This window comes from Saimiri boliviensis, chromosome 12, assembly GCF_048565385.1.
Source record: "Saimiri boliviensis isolate mSaiBol1 chromosome 12, mSaiBol1.pri, whole genome shotgun sequence".
Lineage (NCBI taxonomy): Eukaryota > Metazoa > Chordata > Mammalia > Primates > Cebidae > Saimiri > Saimiri boliviensis.
The window spans coordinates 68,345,148-68,369,839 of record NC_133460.1 but is presented as its reverse complement, the minus strand read 5'-3'; the positions used below and the strand labels follow the sequence as shown (position 1 = coordinate 68,369,839).

The 24,692-nt window shown below is 33.5% G+C and overlaps 1 protein-coding gene across 1 annotated transcript in view; it reads right to left on the bottom strand.

The window, feature by feature from the left end:
* PCDH15 (protocadherin related 15) overlaps nucleotides 1–24,692 on the bottom strand; it is a 1,717,060-nt gene that overhangs the window by 617,220 nt on the left and 1,075,148 nt on the right. Inside the window, exons 10-11 of the mRNA XM_074382505.1 lie at nucleotides 10,769–10,783; nucleotides 10,185–10,250 (exon numbers count right to left, since the gene is read on the bottom strand). Of these exons, the coding sequence (XP_074238606.1) occupies nucleotides 10,185–10,250; nucleotides 10,769–10,783 (81 nt within the window). The remainder of the gene's footprint in view (nucleotides 1–10,184; nucleotides 10,251–10,768; nucleotides 10,784–24,692) is intronic.

The window sequence follows — 24,692 nt, the reverse complement described above, 5'->3', positions numbered from 1 at the left end:
GCATATATAAAGAAAAATATTGACTTGTCCCTTATGAGAACATTTCAGGTTATTATCAGAAGTTGTCTTGCACTTTACACCACGAAAGCACATTAATGACCTCACATTGTTTGGAAATCCCGGTAAGCTTCTGAGGTAAGTCTCCTAGCTTTATAATTTTACAGATTTTCATTTAAATAATAATAATAAAATATCTTTATTCCTACATATAGTATTTAATACATTTAATATATAATTTATATATATATAATATATATGTACACATATCATATTCATGCAGTTTCATGCTTTTATATATTTTCCTTAGTAGTATTTTATTTTATAATCTGTGCTTTATAAAAGGATGCATTCCTTTTGAAAACTATACTTTCTCGAGCTACTAGGAACATGGTGTGGTACACGGAAAGAAAAAATGAAAATCTTCTGACAATACTCATAGCTAATTAGGTTCTTTTTGTTTCATAAAGTGTAACAAATTTACATACATTTTACTCCTATGATCTCTCACATCAACCAGTAATGGTGGATATATATTGTTCTTGTTTAACAGATGAGTATACTGAAGCATAAAAAAGGTAAGTAGGTTTCCAAAGCGAGAAAGCAAGTAAGAGTCAAGATCTGAAACATAACAATGTGTCCATGGAATCTCATTTTTAAATACTATGTTAGTCACTTCAACAGTACTAATTTGTCAATAACTTATTATTTTGAAAGCTGCTTCCTTTCTCTGAGCCTCAATTTTTTCATATTAATATTTCAGTAGGAATATTGTTACTTTTAACATACTCAGCACAAATACTGTGTCTAAATGAGTGATTATCTTAGCAGTCTAATGGTGCCAACAATAATAGTTCCAATTTACCAAGTCCCTTCTGTGTACCAAGAGTACTGTGAATATTACTTCCTCTAATCTATGTAATACATCTCCAAGATGAATATTTCCCATTTTATACTTAGAAAAATTGAGAATCAGAGAGATTAATTTTCCCAAGATCATATAACTAGGAAATGGAGTATCTGGAGTTAACATACTACTGTATCTAACTCAAAGATATTTTTTTCTTATCACCAAACATTGTAAGTAATTTTTTTTGTATTTGACAAATCAAGAACTTTAGCCAGCACACTACCATACATTTACTCAGAACAGGTATCCTTATCTTTCACCGAGGGGCATTTTAGCATGTTTAAGGGCAATGCTCTTGAAATCAGTATAGGTCTACTGAATTAAAAACAAGTACAAACTGGGCAAGCCTCAGTCATACTCTAATACAGATGCTCTTTGAATTATGATGAGGTAATATCCAATAAAACCAGCATAAGTTAAAATATCCTAAGTCTAAAATGGATTTCATCTACCTAACCTACCAAATGTCATAGAGTAACACAGCCTGCCTTAAATGTGCTCAGACCACTTATGCTGGCCTACATTTGTGCAAAATCAAATGCCTATTTCATAATTAAATGTTGAATATCTGATATAAATCATTGAATATGACATTTAAGTTAAAAACAGTGGTTATATGGGTGTTCATCATTAATGTACACAACTGAAAGCACACTGGATGTAGAGTATTTGAAGCATTGAACTAAATTAATTTCTGGATGATGGAGATGCTACAGCAACAGAGCAATCAATTTCTCCTTTTTCTGATGAGGTTCAAGAATAGCTGGTACAGGTTGAGTAACCCTTATCTGAAATGCTTGCGATAAAAAGTATTTCAGATTTCAGATATGTTTTAAATATTGGAGTATTTGTATTACATAATGAGATATCATGGCAAGGGGACTCATGTCAAAATGCAAAACTCATTTATATTCTTATATACACACACAGCCTGAAGGTAATTTTATACAATATTTTAAATATGTTTCTGATATTATTATATGAGGTCATGTGTTGAATTTTCTGCCTGTGACATCATGTTGGTGCTTCAAAATTTTCAGATTTTGGAAAATTTCAGATTTCAAATTTTCAGATTAGGGATGCTCAGCCTGTTGAAGTAACTTGTTATTGACACTTACTGATGGCTTACAGTTTGATATGGTTTGGCTGTGTCCCCACCCAAATCTCATCTTGAATTGTTTACAAAAACTTATCATAACCCATAACTTGATTTTATAAAAGAATGAATACCTGTTAATCAAGCTCAATGATGAAAGCCCAGATATTTCATCTTTCAAATTCCATGTTAATACTGGGTGTTGTTGGTTATAATGTTAAAAGCCAACTGTTTATTTCTTAAGAGAAAATTCCAAACACCCTTTTCTAGGGTTCTTGGTCTCCAGATATGTTTCTGTCCACCAGGATAGCTAATACAACATAAAGTTTCCATTATATAAATTTAATATGGATTACTGAAATTTGAGTAATAGTTCTCATTAAATTTAAAAATACAGAATATTCTTTCTTCACTAGTGTAGATGTAGATATGGTGTCAGGAAACCTATCATAGCTTGAATATTTTAAAACTCTGTTGATTTTTTAAGATGGTATAGAACTTCTGGCATTTGGGTTTGTGTGTGTGTGTATGTATGTGTTTATTATTGGGGAATGATGCAATTATGTCTATCAATTAACGGTACATATGAAATCTTGATATCCTATAAAAATGGCATTAAATTTCATTTTAATTCATTTTATTAAAGAGTTATCAAAATTTAGTTACTACTTCTGAAAATTTAATTTTAATTTTAAAACAGAAATATCAAATTGCGAATGGGTTTTCTCATTTCATAAACTGCAAACTTATATGACATATTGATGTGTGTTAAACTGTTTGCAGTTTCTTAGATGATTTAAATGAAAATATTTGCTTATGTAGAATAGTTATTTTTCAAAAATTACTAACAGGTGGAGTAGACAGTAAATTCTCAAAAGTATAATTTGACTTTCTATTATTTTAAATCAAAATATTATATTCTCTAATTAGACTCTTTAAAGACGTCATCTCATGGCACAAGCCTATTTTTTCTAACTTCCCTTAAAGACTAAAAGACCTAATTGAAGTTTTTACCATCAAAAGTTAAAAACTGAAGCGTATCACTCTCCTAGAATTAGACAGTATTTTTACACAGCCATTAAATCATACCACGTGACTAGGTTGATAAACTTCATCTGTTATAAGAAATTATCTAACACTCCAAACATAATTAAAATAAAATATAATTTTAGAAATTTACTCAATCAGATTTTTCATTTTATGAAATACTCTTAAATGTATTAAACATTAAAATATGAATCCATAAAATAAGTATATTTTATACTTTAATTTGTGATAATTTGGGTTTTAAAATACTTTAATCTTTAGTTTTTCTTTGATTTGACCAAATATTCAGTATTGTATTTTATTATTTATTTATTTATTTGTTTTTGAGAGACGGACTCTGACTCTGTTACCCGGGCTTGAGTGCAGTGGCTCAACCTCGGCTCACTGCAAGCTCTGCCTCCTGGGTTCAAGCGATTCTAGTGCCTCAGCCTCCTGAGTAGATGGGATTACAGGCAGACACCCCCATGGCCTGGCTAAAATAATACTCAGTGTGATTTTATATGTATACACACAAACACACCAGCATTCCCACAGATTAGAATATTGTTATAATTATTTTCTGCTATTTCAAATAACACCTTATTGAACACAAAAGTAAATTTTTATCATTGTAGACAAGGTAATACAAGCAAAAAAAAAAAAATACTTGAAATTTAAAAGGATGAAAGTACCCATTTTTATACAATCAAGTTGAATTTTGATTAAGGATTATGTTAAAAATCTTAATCATAGCAGTACTCCAAACTCTCCTAAACAGACAATAAGTCTCAGTTAAGTCTGATACAGCTGTTATTTGTGAAATTCGAGTTAACGATTCAGCCAGTCAAAAAATAGCATTGGAAATGCCTACTATGTACCAGGAGCAATTACTAAATTACAGCAATGAATTAAAAAACATAGTCTTTGCCCTCACAGAAATTGCAATCACATATAATGATCCAAATATTCCCTATTCTGGGATAAAATTGCAATCTAATATAGTGATCTAAATATTTCCTACTCTGAGTTAAAAGGTGCTGACAGTGGTTTGCAGAAAAATATTTGCCACAGGCTTGCATGTTTACCTTCCATCTAATTTTTCCCTAGAGCATGGGTTCGTTTTTATAGGCTTACAAAATTCTTTATTTTTTGAGGAAATTCTTGTTTTCTAACCACTTGGTTAACATAAAACCAATTATATGATTTACTCATATAAGAGTTACAGAAGTCATTTCTTGGAACTGTTAAAATACTAGTGCCATCTCTGAACAACTGTGTCGCAGAATGAAGAGGACACATCTTTGTGTATTCTTAATTTTAACTAATAGTAACTTAAAAACGCAAATGTAAATTAAAGATAACCTCTGAATCATTCTAAAGAAAGCATATATATAACCATATGAACGTTTACACAGTTTCCTATCGGTGTTTTATTTGCCAACAATAATAAAGACTTTATACAAAATTATGATTTTTAATCAGAGAAATATGTAAGATTAGCAATTTAGGATTATATGAAAGGATAATAATCTCTTAATTTTAAATTGCTGTTATTTTAGAGAACTGAAAATCAATCATGAAGATTTGTTGATTTACCTCTCCTGAAAAATAAAAACCAGGAGTAGCATATAGTCAGTTTTCTTTAAAAAAAAAAAAAAAGCATGAACAAGTATGAAGAAAATTATATTTTGTGAGATTTAGATGGAATTTTGAAATTGGCTGAAATAAAATGGAAATAATTGCTTTTCTCCTGAGATTCATAACAGATTTCAAAAAAACAATTTCAACTGAAATAAATTTATTCATTGTGGAACACCATTTCAAAATCAAGGTTCAAGGCATCAAAAGAATATTCAGATAATATAAACAAAATATTTACTTTCATATTTGCTACGTAATACAGAATGGAAATTCTGGTAGAGGTATCAATTGATCATCAGTAATAGAAAAAGAGAAAGAAAACTTTGTTTTAACAGTGTTCCATAAACCTTACTCATTGAAAAGAAATTTTAGATTGACTGTTTCTAAGATTTGGTATAGAGTCTGAAGGGTAGCATGAAAACTAATCACTTACTGTTTTTAAGTCATTTATAATATGTAGTCTGACTATTGTCAATAAGATCCCTCATATGTCTAAATAAGCCCTTTTAAAGGTATGGAATAAACTTCATAGAGAGTACTGATGGGATGCTATTTGCTATTTTCTCACAAATAATGCTCACACCTTGCCTGTCCCAAAGTATTAAAATAAAACCAAGCACATTAATCAATTTTCATAAAGATATATTTGATAAAGATCATTTTATCAACCAAAGTAAGTAGGTTTGTAAGGATTTATCTGAAATGTGAAGCTGCTATTATTGAATTTTCCCTCTTTATTAATGATTTTTAAGATAATGTAATATAATAAAAACCACTTATTCATTTAATGGTACCACACTATAAATTTTCTGACACTGAGTATTACTTCACAATTGAAAACCATCATGTTCATAGTGATCTTTTGGATGACCGCAATAATCCTCTACTATGTGTTAAATGAGGCAGTGATAACCCTGTACCAAACTGAATGACTTAATGCATTTTCTGATTCTTTTCTGAGTAAAACATATTTTTTAAGTTTCCTGTGATGTGAACAAACATGCATACACACAGTTGTGAATTTGAATTTTTAATTATGCAAAGCTAAGACACTGAAGGATAGACAAAAGAATTATTCTTTGTCAATTATATGTTGTTAGATGAGATCACCAACTAATTGCTTGGAAAATCAAAAAAGTCAACAATGTTTTTGACTAGTCTACATGTATTTAATCAACATCCATCTTCTCTATTTTAACCACATTTGCTGTTGCTTATCTTCTCAAGCCATTTCTTGCCATTTCTTAAACTTACCAGTCATATTCATCTTCAGAGTCTTTGAATTTATTCCTCTGTCTATAATGTAAATTCCCTGGGTGAATGCATGGCTCACATCATCAGTCTTAACTTTATACAGTTTTGCTCAAGTGTAATTTCCTCAAAGAAATAAGTCCTCTATCTGAAATAGCATCACTGCCTCCTCAGTTGTTCATCATTCCTTGGTTTCTTGCTGTTTATTTTTTTCTCCTTATAGTTTCCTGTCTTTATGTCCACGTGGAAAGTGCTTTCGTTTTCTTCTCTGATGCATCACTATTGCTACAACAGATTCTCACACCGATACAGAGTGTCAATAATCATACCTTGAAGAAATAACTGAGTAAGTAAATGATGTATGAAATGACTGATTGAATGAACAACAAAATTATGTACTGGGCATGGAGAGTGTAATAGGGAATGAGAGAATTGCAAGCAGGTGGTCTTCACTTATATTCTATTTCAGCTGCTTTGCTGTAGACAAATTTGGGAGAATACTCCTATACTTTGACAAGGAGCTATCACTTTCTTACTCAAAACCAACTTAAGGAGCAACCCTCTCGACCACACCCAAGGTTCACAATTCAAAGCACTGCTCTGTAAAATTGTACATTTTCAAAAGCATACATACAAATGACAGTAAAAGCAATACCCTAGTTTCCAACGTGTCCAGAGGTACATGAAAAGACCTTAGTGCTAAGGAAGACAGCATTTTTGTACTGAGAACCAAGAATTACTGCATCACAAAATGGAGAATGCAGAAAGCAAAAACATCAATGAATATATATATATATAATGCAAAGCTAAGACACTGAAGGATGGACAAAAGAATTATCCTTTGTCAATTATATGTTGTTAGATGAGATCACCATCAACTATATGTGTGTGTGTGTGTGTGTGTGTGTGTGTGTGTATATATATACACACATATATATACATATATTCTTGTCATCAATGGAAAGTTGCTTTGGTAGATTTTTTTAAAAAGCACTCAATATATTAGCATGTATCTACATTCTGTTGAATAAACTCATTTGAATGCAATCAAAATGAGTGTACTCTAACAGTGCATAGACTCTAATTTTGCAAACACGTTTATTTAGTATACTTAAGAGATTCATTTCTATTTGCTTAAACTACATTACCTGATATAAATATAAAATAAATGCTAGTTTTAGTATATATGTCAAAATCGTATAAAGCAGTCATAGATGAATGGATATCAAATATTTTTGCATTCATTCTTACACATTACATTCTTATATTTACTTGAATTATATATGCAATTCAATTTAGGAACACTTGGTATTTGAATATTTGTTTTGAAAACTGCAGTAGGAAGCATTTTACGTCCAAACAATGTTTTGAGGTAGTTTTGAATTATTATTTTTATCTAGTAATGGCTAAGAACCTTTGTACTGTTGATTACACCACTCTATTCAAAAGCAAAGGTAGTAATAAGATTTTCAGTGTCATAACAGAAAAGAAAGTCACAGTTCAGTTGCCTCAGCAACACAAACCAGTAGTCTAACAGTCAACACTTGATCCTGAGGAAAGGAAGAAGTAAAAGAACTGTTTAAGGCAAAAGGAAATTTAGAGAAGAAAGGCCTTCAAGACTGAGAATGGTAGAATCAAAGACTTCAAGAGAGCCCATGTAAGGAAGAGAGGATGGAGAGATAGGCTTAGTAAAGTTCTATACAAAGAAAACCTTCATGAGCTTTATTTTAAATCCAGCAGTTCAAATTTGGTGCTTCCTCCAACTCTTACATTGATAAACTTCCACAAGGAACTCATTCCCCAAATAACTTCAAAAAATTTTATCATTTAAATGTAAACTTCTTCACTGAGTCCATGATGGCATCCTTGGTTGATGTTGCTTTCAAATTACGGAGGTAACTCAGAATTACCTTTTATTTCCCAAATTTACTAAGAGTGTGCAATATATTTTAAACTTTAAATTCATGAAGTTCCCTTAGGATGAGTCTTCTAATCTCTCCCATAACGATATTGTTTTGCCTCTGAATCTGTGCATTTCTGTACAATCACAGTGGTGTGTTCTAACCATGACTTAAAATCATTTTCTCCTTCTCTTTATGTAGCAGTGCCTGTACACTTGGGCAGATTCCCAGAATTAGTTTGAATGAGTGGTTCCAAAGCCTGTTTAATGTCAATCTACAGTTGCTAGATAAGCAGCCAAGGATTCTGATGTGGCTGGCACTTAGTGGCAGGTCTTTAAATAGTCCCAGAGTAACTGGCCCGGCCTCCCTCCCTTCCTTTCTTCCTTCCTTGTGACATCTTACTCTGTTGCCTAGGTTTCAGTGCAGTAGAAGGATCTCAAATCTCTACAGCTTCCCCTTTCCCCCACCTCCCAGGTTTGAGCGATTCTCGTGCCTCAGTCTCCCAAGTAACTGGGACTATCAGCGTGTGCCACCATGCCTAGCCAATTTTTGTATTTTTAGAAGAAACAGTCTTGCCATGTTGGCCAGGCTGGTCTTGAATTCCTGAACTCAAGTAAACCAGCCGCCTGAACCTACCGAAGTGCTGGGTCTACAGGCATAGGCCACCCAACATGGCCAAAAATAACAGTGTGATTGGGAACTTTAGATTGCCTAAAGAAAAATTTAAAAACATTTGCATGGATAGTTTCCTTTAGATTTTTAAGACAAGAATAATTAAAACACTACAGTATAATATCTGGCAGAAGTTCATTTGATCACAGTATATTTAGAAATTTAATGCAAAAGAGAAATGCAAAGCATTTATTCTCTAGATCCGTATTTATACTTCTTGTGATGACACATAAATAACTCTGGCAGCTCTGTATAGTTGGCAGTTTCTACAAAATATGCCAAGTAAGGAGCACAACATTACTACACTATATCATGTTATTTTCTTCTAAAGCACAAATATTGAATTTTCACCACATGCTACTGTACAGCAACGCTATGGCAACATCTTTCTAGAGTTCCTAAGCTCCTTTGAAAAGTAGGATCTAATCAGCACAAAAGGAAATAAACTATCATCATTGCTGTTGCTATAATTACCTAGTTGGCAAAATAAAGTCTACACAAAATCACACATTAAAACTAATTTGCTTAGGAAAACTAAATGTTTTATTTCAGCTCAGTTTGTATTTTCAAGTGAAATGGTTAAGAACTAGATAAACCGTTGATATATCTTGTACTATGTTCACTGAATTTTTATTTCTGGTTAAAAAGGTTAACTGTTTTCACTGTGGAGCATTTAGAAAATATTGATTTGTTTTGTTTAAAAAATCATTAACTATAAGTAAATTATAATTTGGCAGTGTAAGACAGAATCCTTTCTGTATATATTTTACTTTATAGTATTTTAATATTTTTTCTCTAATGTAGACACATTTGGAATTTAATTCCAACTTCCATAAATGCGTCATAATGACTAACTCCATATGATTTTATTATCAATAAGGATAGATTTTAAAGCATAATTGAAATGTTCACATTTTTTGTGATTACTTAATGTGGCAAAAATTTTATTGATACTTAAATTTGTTTAAACAGAGGCCAGCAACACTACAGACGTCTTTGAGTGATTTCAAAGATGGTACAGGAATATAAACCTGTGTCAATTCTCTAAATAAGTAAAAGGAGCATCTATAATTTAACACAATAAATCATGATGATAAGGAAGAAAATGTTTTTCCAAAGAAGAACTTCATATTAATTAGATATTAGTCATTAATTACTTCAGACAGCCCAAGTGAAAATTTAGACTTCTTTCTCTGCTCGTGGCCTGATTTCATGTTAGCACTTTCTAAGCACATTCGATTTTCCTGTTAATCAGTCACAATCACCATGTCTAATCTACTATGGATCTAGATCCTTATCAGATCCTGGTCAATGTAAGTTAGCGATGTAAGGCTTATTTTGTGATCCACTTCTTTGGAGAAGTACATTGTGTTTCTGTTAGATGATTATCAACATGATCGGGAACTTGCAGCCCATGTCAAGATGCATTCTTGAGCTGACTCTGAATCAAATAATTTCTTCCAAATCAAAACTAAATATTTATATTCATCAAATGAGGCTCTCATCACATATTCCAAGTAAAACATGAATTTCCAGAGAATTGCATAATTTAAACCCATACTAGAAGGGAATTATTCATGGATTTAGGTTGAGACTTTCATTTTAATACCTCTACTCATAGCAGATTGAGAATTAATATCTGAAGGAAACACTCTTAGATAAGACATTTGTAAAATAAAAAGTCACTCACCATTCCGACTTTCTTCATCAATAGCAACTATGGTAGCTGGCGGTCCTCCCCTGGCTAGTTTGCAATCTAAAGAGAGAAAACAACCAAACCTAAGAACTGACTGCAGGGGCACACACAGTAAGAAAAAATTCTTTGAGATGTATATTGATATTTAAAAAGAAAAAGCTTGCAACCTACTTAATATGCATCATTATGCATACATTTAACATGATATTGTTTAAAAATATTTTATAATAACCACATAGATTCCTTACCACATGAAAGTACAGTCACTTTGTAATCGCAAAACTACTCAAATCTTACTGAGAAAACACCAGCAAAGACCACTGGAGAGCAGAAGTCTTTCAGGACAGCGATAATGGAATGGATATTTAACCCGAAGAAATAACATAAAGGGATGATTAACAAGGATAAATTGTAATTAAAGCATCACAACAGCAACAAACATAATTGGACTTTAATTGTGATAAAGGTCTAATTAGAGAGAGTGAATAGAATTTTAATAATGTTCTAAAGAGACTAAAACAAAGACAGACAAGCAATGCTCATGAGGTTGTTTGGGGTTTTCATTTTTGTCATCTTACCCTCATATTGCCAGTCTGGAGTCAAAAGTATAGAGTCATCAATGGAAGCAGATCAGAAAAATGGAAGAAAGAAAGGAAGAAAGAATATATGTATATATTTAGTGAGAGATTTAAAGCTATAAGAAGAATTATACAATAACATTATCTAATGATGTGCTGAAACAGAATACATAAAATCTTTATCAGATTCTGTACTTCTAATACATATTAATACACTCACTGGATAATACACATCATTAGCATTTTAAAAGCCATTATAAAAAGACTTCAAAATAACAAAGTAAATCGATATGTTTCTTAGGAGAAGATAAATACGAATTGTTTATGAACAGTCTTATCTGTATGCTGAAAATAACTTTAAGAATAGCGCCTGTCAGTCAGCAGCGATGATGAATTTGTTATTTCAGAATATCCTGCCAGGTATCACATGGTCATGAACATAAAAATAGTATCATGAGCTGTAATATCCATGACAAAGGAAATGTGAAAGCTTTGCCGGTAGGGTGTCCAATGTCCATGCCTGAAACATGGAGTATGCTCCTAGGAATTGAGACTGAGAGGGCTCTGTCATGTATGTTATTAATACATGACACACTCCTGTACAGTAGCGCAAAGTAGTTTGCTTCAAGTTTTCAAAATTCATGTCTTATCTGGAAAAAGATTTTCAGATTTATGTACTTCTTTAGGAAAATTCTGCCATTTATTCTCCACATATACATGAATAATTAGGCCTTTGGTAAGCATGTTCTGTATTATAAGGTGTGTACTCTCTCATGTGAAGCAAAGAAGCTGGAAGATCGACAAATTTTCTCTCTTTATACCTGTCAATATTCAAGCAATTGCAAGTCCTAACATTTTTAGATCTAAAATATCTCATACTCATTACGCCTCTTCCTCTCCTCATGTCCTCCTGCAGAGCTCAGCACCCCACTATTTGTCATCTCTGGTCTTGATTTAGTTTCCTCGCTGATTTCCCAGAAGTCTTGTTCTCATCCTGCATTCATCTATTCCTTTCACGAGAATGATTTTCATGTATCCAAATCTAAAGTGAAATAATGGCACCCTCTGAACAAAAACCTTACATGTTTCTTTTGGGGAAAAGGAAAGAAAAAATCAGAAGAACAAAGTTTCTTCACATGGCCTCAATAGGCTTTATTGAGAATTGAGCAACCCGTTCTTCAATTACATGAATTCTCTTACCGTTGCTGTAATGCACCTTGTATTTTAAGGAAAACTTTGTTATCAAATTCATTGTTGCCTTTATTTCTGCCTAGCAAGTATCTGCTTCTTTTTGTACAATTAGGTATTTCACATAGTTGTACCTAGCGCAAATTAATTTTGATGAAACCCTTCTAAATGTTTGTGTTATGTGGCAAATAATTTCAACATTTCTTTAATTTTTATAAAATTCTGACAATTATTATGTATATGGAAGTGAATAGACTTTAGAAAGCACTATTCTGTATTGTAAGATGTGCACTCTCTCATATGTACACACACACACACACACACACACTCATGTCACTGTGTGCCAATGCCATAACATCTACTGAGAACTGATAAGTATATATTTTAATGTGAATATTGGTAGAGGAATAAATATTTAATCAATATTAATATCCAATCAACATTTAATTCTGCTTAAATCAATATTTAAGCAGAATATAGAAAAATATAAGAAGGGGGAATTTGGATATAAATATTTTTAAATATTTTCCCAGTTTGTTACTATTAACTTCAAGGGTAGGCTTTATGTATCTAAACCAAATAATATCTTCATATTCCAGCCTTTTCTGACTCTACCTTTCCCATTCTCAAAGTTAATTCTCCAGTCATACCAAACCAATCAACTGCTAAAATATACTTTCCACTCTTCTCTGGTTAATTTTATTACTCGTTCAAGAATCTGCCTAGGCATCACCTCTTCTTGAAAATCTTTCTCCTTGTCATTCTAGATTAAATGCTCATTATCTGTATTCCTGCAGTACGCACTGTATCCCATTGGAATAATTGCCTTACTGGCAAAATACTAATGTGTCTTTCTTTTTCACAAGAGCTCCTTTAGACCAACCCTGCATCATACTCATCTTGGTAACCTCAGAACCTGATACTGGACTTGTAAGAATGTTGACTTTTTCTAAACCGTAGTCTGCCGAGCTACAAACTTCCATTAAAACCACTCCATAAGAGCTGCTCAGAAGTCTCTGTCCTCACTAACCCCTCAATAGCAGAAACAGCCCAGAAGAAGCTGCTTAACTACATTTCCTCCTGCTAGAGGACCCTTAGATACCTCCCACTAAAGCTTTATTCTTCTACTAGGTTTCAAATCCTCCCCAAGCAAACATTTTCTAAATTTACTACAGATACTTCTGGATAAATACAAAAATAATTTAAACTCTTTATATATATGTATATATATATATATATATATATATGTATATATATATATATATATATATATGTGTATATATATATATATATGTATGTATATTTTATTGCACTTTAGATTCTGGGGTACATGTGCAGATCATGCGGGACTGTTGCATAAGTACATACATGGCAATGTGATTTGCTGCCTCCATCCCCCTGTCACCTATATCTGGCATTTCTCCCCATATTATCCTTCCCCAACCTCCCTAACCCCGCTGTCCCTCCCCTAGTACCCGCCCCCCGGGCAAGAGATCCCAGTGTGTGATGCTCCCCTCCATTTGTCCATGTGTTCTCATTGCTCAACACCCGCATATGAGAACATGCAGTATTTGATTTCCTGTTCTTGTGTCAGTTTACCAAGAATGATGATTTCCAGATTCATCCATGTCCCTACAAAGGACAAACTCATTTTTTTAATGGCTGCTTAGTATTCCATTGTGTATATGTGCCACATTTTCCCTGTCCAGTTTATCACTGATGGGCATTTAGGTTGGTTCCTCATCTTTGCTATTGTGAACAGTGCCGCAATGAACATGCATGTGCATGTGTCTTTATAATAGAACAATTTATAATGTTTTGGATATATACCCAGTAATGGGATTGCTGGGTCAAATGGAATTTCTATTTCTAGGTCCTTGAGGAATCGCCACACTGTCTTCCACAATGGTTGAACTAATTTACACTCCCACCAACAGTGTAAACATGTTCCTATTTCTCAACGTCCTCTCCAGCATCTGTTGTCTCCTGATTTTTTTTTTAATCATGGGCATTCTAACTGGCATGAGACGGTATCTCAGTGTGGTTTTGAACACAAAATGAGAAGAAGTTAGCTAGACACATAATAAATAATCTACTAATAACATTGTTCATAACAAAGTGTTTTAAAATGATGCATTCATGAAAGTATAATTAATTAGTTTTGAAGTGCACAAAAGGATTTTTAATAAGAACAAGTATATTTAGAATGTCTTGAAAAGAAAGCAATTTGGGATGTAATAGCCAAGGATATACTATGTATGCAAAATATCCAAATGTAAATCACAGGGAAGGCTAGAAAGTAATGTGGAGGATGGGGAGATTTTACTCTATGGTCTGTAGATCATCTGCCTGCTACAGCAAAGTCAGGTTAGCTGCTGATACCTGTACCTTGGAAATGAACCTCCTTAATCTATTCAATTTCACCCTTGACTGTCCTGGTTAAATCACCAATTCATTGTTTTTCATGCCTAAAGTTTCTAACCTCTTACACCTCTACTCATTTTCCATATCCAATTTATTGTAAAGTACAGGATATGAATACCAATACCTGAATGCTCAATGTGGCTTATTTCTGCAAACTTGTCATAATGCTAAAATAAACCACATATTTAAATATATTCATAGGCAATAGATGGGATTTTAAATCCAAAAAGACAAATTAAAAAGACAAATAATTACTGATCTCACAGATACTAAACCTGTGATACTCTGTTTTTATTGTAGCCCGAATTTTAAGAGCATTTTACAGACAGGTCAGACAAAGGCAGTAATGTGGGATTTTCCAGATATGCTCATTCCTTAACGAGAAGGAGCAGCCAGGAATTAAAATTTGAAACTATTTACTTTTAAAAATATATTAGCATAGTAACTGCCCTGCCCTGATATGTTAATAATTTGTATACTGAATTTCCTACCCAGATTTCGCTTCTGAGCCTGGGTCCATCTGCAAAGTCAACTTCTATACTTGAAATTTCAAAGTTGTCTTAAACATAGCACTCCAAATTGCATCCCAGCTGCTATCATAGTCCAAAACGGACATTTTGGTGAAGAACTATGCCATTCACTGAAATAATATATAATGAATATGTCCATTATATATAATTAAATCGAATGCAAAATATAATTATTAATAATGCCCATTATTAAATATAATGGAAATGTCCATTATATATTAAATATAATGTAAAATATAAATTATTAATATATTTTTAATAATATTTAATGGACATTTCCATTGTATATTATTTCAGTGAATGGCACAGTTCTGCACCAAAATGTTCATATTATATATATAATATACAAAACACCAAATATATATAAAACACCAAAATGTTCATATTTATAATATATAAACGTCCATGATATATTATTAAATGTGTAATATATGACAAATGTCCACTGTATATTAAATAATATATAATGGAAATAAAAACATACAATGGACATTTCCATTATATTTCAGTGAATGGCACAATTCTGCACCAAGCCACATAAGCCAGAAACCAAGAAGTCACATTTCCCTTTACCCATCTTTCTAGCATTCCAAAATGCCTAGATGATTAAGTCTTGAATTTAACTTCTAATGAAAACATGTTATATCCACACAAAGCTTTCAACATGCATTGGTAGCAGGCTAATCCTATCTCTTACCTAATCAAATAGGTTTTCCTAACTGCTCTCCTTACAGTCAATCTTGTCCTTACTCTAATTTAATTTTCTATCTTTAGGCAGAGTAATCATAATAAAAAAACTTGCTTTTTAAAAAAAATTAATTTACCATTTATTTTAGGTTATAAGCTAAAATACTTTGGCAAACTACAGCTCATTGCAAATATGATTCTCGAATGAAAACTAACATATTTCATGTGACCTACAAAGTCCTGTACTATACAGCCTTCTCCTTCTCTCTCCAGTCTCATCTATTTCCATGTTCCTATTTTCTCAAAGCAAAATAGTTTTTGCTCCTTTGACTAGGTAAGGTTACCCAATATATACTTTCATAACTCTGCCTCATAGTATCAATTTATGATTATTTGATTCTTCACAGAAAGAAAACTCAGTGATAACATCAACTTTGTTTCTATTCCTCATGGTTATGTCTCCAGGGCAGATTTTCCCGGCACACTGTTGATTCCAAGCGATTGTTTATTGAATGCAAGATGGAAGGGCCTCAAATTTGTAACAATGAAATTAAAATGATACTCTGTAAATTAATTTTTTTTAACTTTTCAAATGTCTTTCTCAAATCCAAGTACAGCTGGCCCTTGAAATGACATTGTTTTACTCAATTTCATTTCATTGTAACAATGATTAAAAGAAAAAAAAAAAAAAAGATTTCAGGCCTGCATCACAATCTATGTGGAGTTTGCAAGGTCTCCCCAAATCTGTGTGAGTTTTCTCTGGGTACTCTTGTTTCCTCCCACATCTCAAAGATGTGCAGGCTACATTCACTGGCATAGCTACACGTTACCAGTGTGAGTGACTCTGTGTGTGTGTGTGTGTGTGTGTGTGTGTGTGTGTGTGTCCCTGAGAAGGAATGGTGTCCTGTCCAGGGTGGGTTCTTGCCTTATGCCCTGACTACTGGGCTAGTAGGCTCCTTGATGGGAGGCTCTGAACTGGAACATTTAGGTAAATAATTAGCTAACTTGTTTTTAAACACTTTTTATTATACTTTAAGATCTGGGGTACATGTGCAGATCATGCAGGATTGTAACATAGGTATATACATGCCGTAGTGGTTTGCTGCATCCCCTCTCATCTATGTTAGGTATTTCTCCTAATGTTATCCCTCCCTAATCCCCCTACCCACTGCTATCTCTCCTCTACCCCAACCCCCCCAAACAGGCCTGGATATGCGATGTTCCCATCCATGTTCACATAAACAGACCCAAAGACAAAAGCACATGATTATCTCAATAGATGCAGAGAAGGCCTTTGACAAAATTCAACAGCACTTTATGCTAAAAACTCTCAATACACTAGGTATCCATGGAATGCAGCTCAAAATAATAAAAATTATTTATGACAATCAGACAGCCAATATCATACTGAATGGGCAAAAACTGGAAGCATTGCCTTTGAAACTGGCACAAACAAGGGTTCCCTCTCTCACCACTCCTATTCAAATAGTATTGGAAGTTCTGACCAGAGTAATCAGGCAAGAAAAAGAAATAAAGTGTATTCAGTTAGGAAAACAGAAGTCCAATTGTCTCTACTTGCAGATGACATGATTTTATATTTAGAAGACACAATTGTCACAGGTCAAAATCTCCATAAGCTGATAAGCAACTTCAGCAAAGTCTCAAGATACAAAATTAATGTGCAAAAATCACAAACATCCCTATACACCAATAACAGACAAAGAGCCAAATCATAAGCTAACCCCCATTCACAATTGCTACAATAAGAATAAAATACCTAGGAATATGACTAACAAGGTATTTGAAGGACCTCTTCAAGGAGAACTACAAACCACTATTCAAAGAAGTAAGAGAGGACACAAACAGATGAAAAACATTCCATACTCATGGTTAAGAAGACTCAATATTGTGAAAATGACAATAGTGCCAAAAGTAATTTATAGATTCAATGTAATCTCTATCAAGGTACCATTGATCTTCCCAGAACTGGAAAAATCTACCTTAAACTTCATATAGAATCAAAAAAGAGCCCACATAGCCAAGATATTCTTAAGCAAAACAAAACAAAGCAAAACGAAACAAAAAAACAAAGCTGGAGGCATCACACTACATGATTTCAAACTATAATACAAGTCTACAGTAATCAAAACTGCATGGTACTGGTACCAAAACAGAAATACAGACCAATGGTACAGAACAGAGACCTGGGAAGCAATGCCACACATCTGTAAACATCTGATCTTTGACAAACCTGACAAAAACAAGCAATGGGGAAAGGAGTCCCTATTTCATAAACGGTGTTGGGGAAACTGGCTAACCATATGCAGAAAGCTGAAACTGGACCCCTTTCCTACACCTGATACAAAAATTAACTCCAGATGAATTAAAGATTTAAACGTAAGAGCTAATAACATAAAAACCCTAGAAGAAAACCTAGGCAATACCATTCAGGAAACAGGCATAGGCAAGGATTTCATGACTGAAACACCAAAAACAATGGAAACAAAAGCCAAAATAGACAAATGTGATCTAATTAAACTCCAGAGCTTCTGCACAGCAGAAGAAACTAATATTAGAGTGAACTGGCAACCAACAGAATGGGAGAAAAAAATTTGCAATGTATCCATCTGACAAACGGCCAATATCCAGAATCCTTTAAACAAGTTACGAGAAAAAAACAAACAATCCTATCAAAAAGTGGGTGAATGTTATGAACAGACTTCACAAAAGAAGACATTTATGCAGCCAACAAACATATGAAAAAATGCTCATCACTGGTCATTAGAGAAATGCAAATCAAAACCACATTGAGATACCATCTCATGCTAGTTAGAATGGCAATCATTAAAAAATCTGGAGACAACAGATTCTGGAGAGGACGTTGAGAAATAGGGACACTTTTACATTGTTGGTGGGAGTGTAAATTAGTTCAACCATTGTGGAAGACAGTGTGGTGATTCCTCAAGGATCTAGAACCAGAAATTCCATTTGACCCAGCAATCCCATTACTGGGTATATATCCAAAGGATTATAAATTGTTCTATTATAAAGACACATGCACATGTAATATTCATTATGACACTGTTTACAACAGCAAAGACTTGGAACCAACCCAAATGCCCATCAATGACAGACTGAATAACAAAAATGTGGTACATATACACATTTTTTGTCCCCCTTTGCAGGGACATGGATGAAACTGGAAACCATCAATCTTGTTTTGCTTAATCTTTCTTAAATGCATGTACAGCTCACATTTATTTCAATATTTAATAAAACAAATGTTTTGATCTTTATTTAGAAGCGTGGTAATATTTTTGTAACCATAACTATGCCACTGGAACTTAACTTGTGTATATTTTGTTTAGCCTATATTAAAATTGGTTTCATTGTATGTCATTTCATTTGAAGTCTCAATTTCCAAGAACCTACGGACAATATTAACTGAATACCTACTGTAATGAGGAAGAAATGGACAAATAATTTGTCTAAAGATAAGGTCATCAGTGCTATATCAGATGTGAAAGGCTACCATTAAAGTAAGAAAGGTGTAGATAATTCTGCAAGAACTTGAGGTTATTTGGAATAAGTTATGAAAGATTAGAGAGCTCACAATAATAGAGAAAGAGTACTAATAAAAATAGGAGAAAATGTTCATTTGCTTCTAATTGTCTCTATTTTTTATTAGAATTCCAAACTGTTTTATGATTTTACCGAATTGTATCTTAAAGGAATAAAACTAAGAAATTTCTAATACTAAAGTTTAAATTATAATAAAGATCCGCCGACTATTTATCATCTTAGAATTTTTAAGCTATTTATTTTCTAGTGCCTATAATCATCAGTGAACTTTGTGGCATCTAGTAGAGTATTTGAATTAATATAATCATTTATTTGCTGAATTAGGAAATATCTTCCTCTATGGCAAATTAATAAAATGAATAATCCATCAAATCCTTAGCTTTAACCATTTCAAATCTTTAGGGGAGTGTTTTAAGATGTTAAATAAATGGACTTCCAACATATTATAGTGGTTATGAACATGTGCTTTGGAGTCTCAAAACCTAAGTTCAAATCCTGACTTTGGCTCTTAATACTTGTAATATTGTACAAACTATTAACAATTTGTATTTCATCAATGGGGATAAAAGTACAACTAACTCATATTTTTACAACTAGGATAAAATGAGAAATTCTATGGTAATTTCCTAAAAGAGTGTCTGGCAAAATGTACAGGCAGAGTAGACATATATTTACTTTTCATAGTATCCTTATTTTCTTGAGGAATATATTTAAATAAAATGTTTATTCTATTTTTTCCTTTGATCCAAAGACTGATAGTAAATAAATCCTTAGTTCTCACAAATATCCAGTGCAGGCAGATCTTAGTTATGTATGGAATTGTGAAATGTATTCTTATTAAGAATACAAGTAATCGCCGGGCGCGGTGGCTCAAGTCTGTAATCCCAGCACTTTGGGAGGCCGAGGCGGGCGGATCACGAGGTCAAGAGATCGAGACCATCCTGGTCAACATGGTGAAACCCCGTCTCTACTAAAAATACAAAAAATTAGCTGGGCATGGTGGCGTGTGCCTGTAATCCCAGCTACTCAGGAGGCTGAGGCAGGAGAATTGCCTGAGCCCAGGAGGCGGAGGTTGCGGTGAGCCGAGATCGCGCCATTGCACTCCAGCCTGGGTAACAAGAGCGAAACTCCGTCTCAAAAAAAAAAAAAAGAATACAAGTAATCACATGAACTATCACTGATGGTCTGTAGGGACAAAAGTTTGCTTGAATTCCTATCCCAGATACCAAGGTAGATACACTCTCATGAATTAAATTTACCAGAGAAAAATAGACTCCTTGAATTTGAAGCTTAAAAAAGGTAATAGGGTTCTCACAGGCCTCTGCTGGTCCCAGTATGCCCTGAAATGCATTAGTGAGATTCCACAGAAAGATCAAGGAAGAACTGCAGATTTTGTGAAAGCTTTATTCCTGTCAACATTTCTCTATTATAAGTTTGGTTATTCAGAGTAATCTAGTCTCTTTTGCTCATGTGTTTTCATTTACACACACACACACACACACACACACACATACTCTCTCTCTCTCTCTCTCTCTCTCTTTCTCTCTCTCTCTCTCTAAAATCAATTGCTAAATTCAAAGCAATTTGGCCTCTCATTCAAAGAGGGTACTATGTTCTCTTTAAATTTGCTACACAAGCATTCTGCTTTCAATTTGCATGTCAAAAGCAGCAGCAGAGACACTTCTCATTTTTTCTGTTAATCTTTCATATATTCATTTTCAGGAAAATACACACAGGAGTGAAATCTTAAGACAGATACTCATTTTACATTTTGACCGCCTCAACCAAAATAAAAAGTTTGATCCTGAAATTTATAAAATCAATGGAACAATCATCTAAGTTGTATGGTCCAAAGTTACAGTCCACAAAGTAATGGAAAAAGAATGACTGGACAAAAGCAAAGTAAACTGAGTAAACTTAAGGATTTGGCAAGTAATTCAGTTTCAATTTAAGAACTGGAAATTCTACTTGTGCTTACTCTCTTGACATTATCATTTTCAGATTTCAGATTTTACCATTACGGGAGCAAATAATATTTTACGTACTTCAGTGACATTAATTGAATTATATGATTTGATGAAGACTTTCCAACATTTCTAGTAATATCCACCAAATTAATTCATGGTACTCAACATCATTATTTTCATCAGAACAATTTACTGTAGAGACCATAGCTCCCTCAATCTGTACTTTTTAAAAAACTAATTTTGATTTATTTCATTTTATTGTAACTAGTCTATCAACAACGGCAGACCTGCACATAAACAGCATTTGGTGAGAGACAACAGGCTCACACTTATTCTTAAGAAGTTTAAGATCTAAGCATTAATACTAAAAAAATAGTAAGTCAGGGGCTTTAGGAAAAAGGCAGGATAGGAAATAAATTGTCAGTTGAAGGCTGCTCCAAAGACGAAGCATACAATTTTAAGATTGTTTTTGTTGACTGAAAATATTATTGTACTTTCTTATCTTGCAGTTTTACATAAATACATTGTCAAATCATGTTAGTCTTTGTATTCATACATAATTCTCTTACATGTAATTCATGCCACATCAGTTAGAAACTGTTTAGGTTTTTCTTCAGTTGTGGTTTCCAATTCGTTTCTTGTCTAAACTTCCAGCAAGCAACCATGATTCCATTTGAGGAATTTAAAACGAATAGAATTATTCTTGGTCCAAGGTGTCATCAAAAGAGGCCACAGGATGTTGCAGTTTAGAATACAGTCTGTGAGACAGACTGCCTAGATTCAATGCTAGTCATATTTAACACCTTGCTCACTCTTAGGACCTTTGAAAGTCAATTAAATTCTCTGTAGCTCAGTTGCTTTATTTGGAAAACAGATGTAGTTTTAGAAAGTAGTGCCTGGCATATCAAAATGCTTTTTATGTTATTGTGAGGTAAATTTTTATTCTAACCAAATGAGCAAATCACTTAAAATAACATATGTCTACATTTTAAAAAGCAATGACTGTCACATTTTTTAAAAAAAGTATTTCAGTAGCAGTTTCTTACATTTTTAACATTCAGAGGAAAGCTATATTTTATTAGTAGATCAAATAAGAAATGGGGATGTGTTAGCTTTTTAGAAATAATTTCAAATTTTATATTTAGGAGGTATATAACATGCAGGTTTGTTATCTGGGTATACTGTGAGGTTTGGAATATGATAGAATTCATCACCAGGTAACGAGCATATCACTCAATAGTTAGTTTCTAAATGCTTGTCCCCCTTCCATCCTCTCCCCTTTTCTAAATCCCCAGTGTCTATTATTGCCGTCCTTATGTCCATGACTATGCAATTTTAGCTGCCACATGTAAGTAAGAACATGAATTCTTTGGTATTCTGTTCCTGTGTTAACTCTCTTAGGACAATGGCGCATAATTGCATTCATGCTGCTGCAAAGGACATGATTTCATTCTGCTTTTATGGCTGAACAGAATTCTATGGTGCATGTATACCACCTTTCCCTTATCTAGTTCACTGTTGATGGGCACTTAGGTTGAATCCATGTCTTTGTTATTGTGAAGAGTACTGCAATGGACATACAAGTGCATGTGACTTTTTGGTAGAACAATTTGTTTTCTTTTAGATATATAACCAATAACAGGATTGTGGGTCTAATGGTACACAGAAGAGCTGGTACCAAGTCTACTAAAACTGTTCCAAAATATTAAGGAGGAGAGACTCCTCCCAACTCATTCTACAATGGCAGCATCACCCTGATCCAAAAACCTATCAAAGACACAAGGAAAAAAGAAAACTACAGATTAATATTCCTGATGAAAATAGATGTAAAAATCTTCAACAAAATACTTTCAAACCAAATAAAGCTGCACGTAAAAAAACTTAATCTACCATTATCAAGTAGGCTTCATTCCTAGGTTGCAAGTTTGGTTCAACATATGCAATTTAATAAATGCAATGCATCACATATACAAAATTAAAACCAAAAGCCATAAGGTTTTTGAGAAATCTCCCAATTGATTTCCACAGTGGCTGAACTAATTTACATTTCCATAAGGAGTATACAAGCATTCCTTTTTCTTCACAGCATCACCAGCATTTTTTTTTTTTGACTTAATAACAGCATTTTGACTGGTGTGAGGTAGTATCTCATGGTGGTTTTGATTTGCCTTTCTCTGATGATTAGCAATGTTGAGTGTTTATTCACATTTATTGTCTGCTTGTATGTGCCTTTTTGAGAGATGTCTGTTCATGTCTTTTGCCAGTTTTTCAATGGGGTTGTTTGGTTTGTGCCTGTTAAATTTTTTAGGTTTCTCACAGATTCTGATGGTGCACCTTTGCAGTTACATAGTTTGAAAATATTTTCTACCAATTTAAAGGTTGCCTTTTTACTGAGTTGATAGGCTTTATTGTTGAGCAGAAGCTCCTTAGTTTAAAAAGGTCCCACTCGAAAATTTTTGATTTTGTTGCAATTGCTTTTGGGGATTTAGTCATAAATTCTTTGCAAATGCAAATGTCAATAATCGTGTTTCCTAGGCTTCCTTTTAAGATCCTTATAGTTTAAGATCTTACACTTAAACTTTTAATGCGTGTTAAGATATTTTTTGTAGATGGTTAAAGGTCCAGTTTAATTCTGTAAACAGCTAGCTGGTTAACTCAGCACCATTTGTTGAATAGGGGGTCCTTTCCCCAATACTTATTTTTGTTAATTTTGTCAAAAATCAGATGATTGTAGGTGTTTGGCTTTCTTCCTGGATTCTCTTTTTTCGTTTCTTTGGTCTATGTGTTAATTTTTGTGCCAATACCATGTTTTGTTACGAGTGCTATAGCCTTATAGTATAGTTGGAAAACAGCTTTGTTCTTTTTGCCTAGGATTGTAACATGGTTGGAACTTGTGTCCCCATCCAAATCTCATGTCAAATTATAATCTCCAGTGTTGGAGGAGAGGCTGGTGGGATGTAATTGGATCATGGGCTCAGGATTCACCCTTGTTGTTCTCGTGATTGTGAGTGAATTCTCACAAGATCTGGTTACTTAAAAGTGTTTAGACCCTTTTAAAGTGAGCACGGTGGCTCACATCTGTAATCTCAGCACTTTGGGAGGTTCAGGTGGGCAGATCATGATCTCAGGAGTTTGAGACCAGCCTGACCAACATGGTGAAACCCCGTCTCTACAAAAAATACAAAAATTAGCTGGGTGTGGTGGTGCACTTCTATAATCCCAGCTACTCAGGAGGCAGAGGCAGGAGAATTGCTTGAACCCAGGAGGCGGAGGTTTTGGTGAGCTGAGATGGTGTCACTGTGCTCCAGCCTGGGTGACAAAGAGAATCTCCATCTCAAAAAAAAAATAATAATAATAATAAAAATGTGCATAGTACCTCCCCCTTCATTTTCTTTCTCCTACTCTGACCATGTTCCCAGCTGTGTTTCCTTGTACAGCCTGTGGAAGCAGGAGTCAAATAAACCTCTTTTCTTTATACATTACCAAGTTGCAGGTAGCTATTTATATCAATGCAAGAATGGACTAATACAGATTGTTTTGTCTATT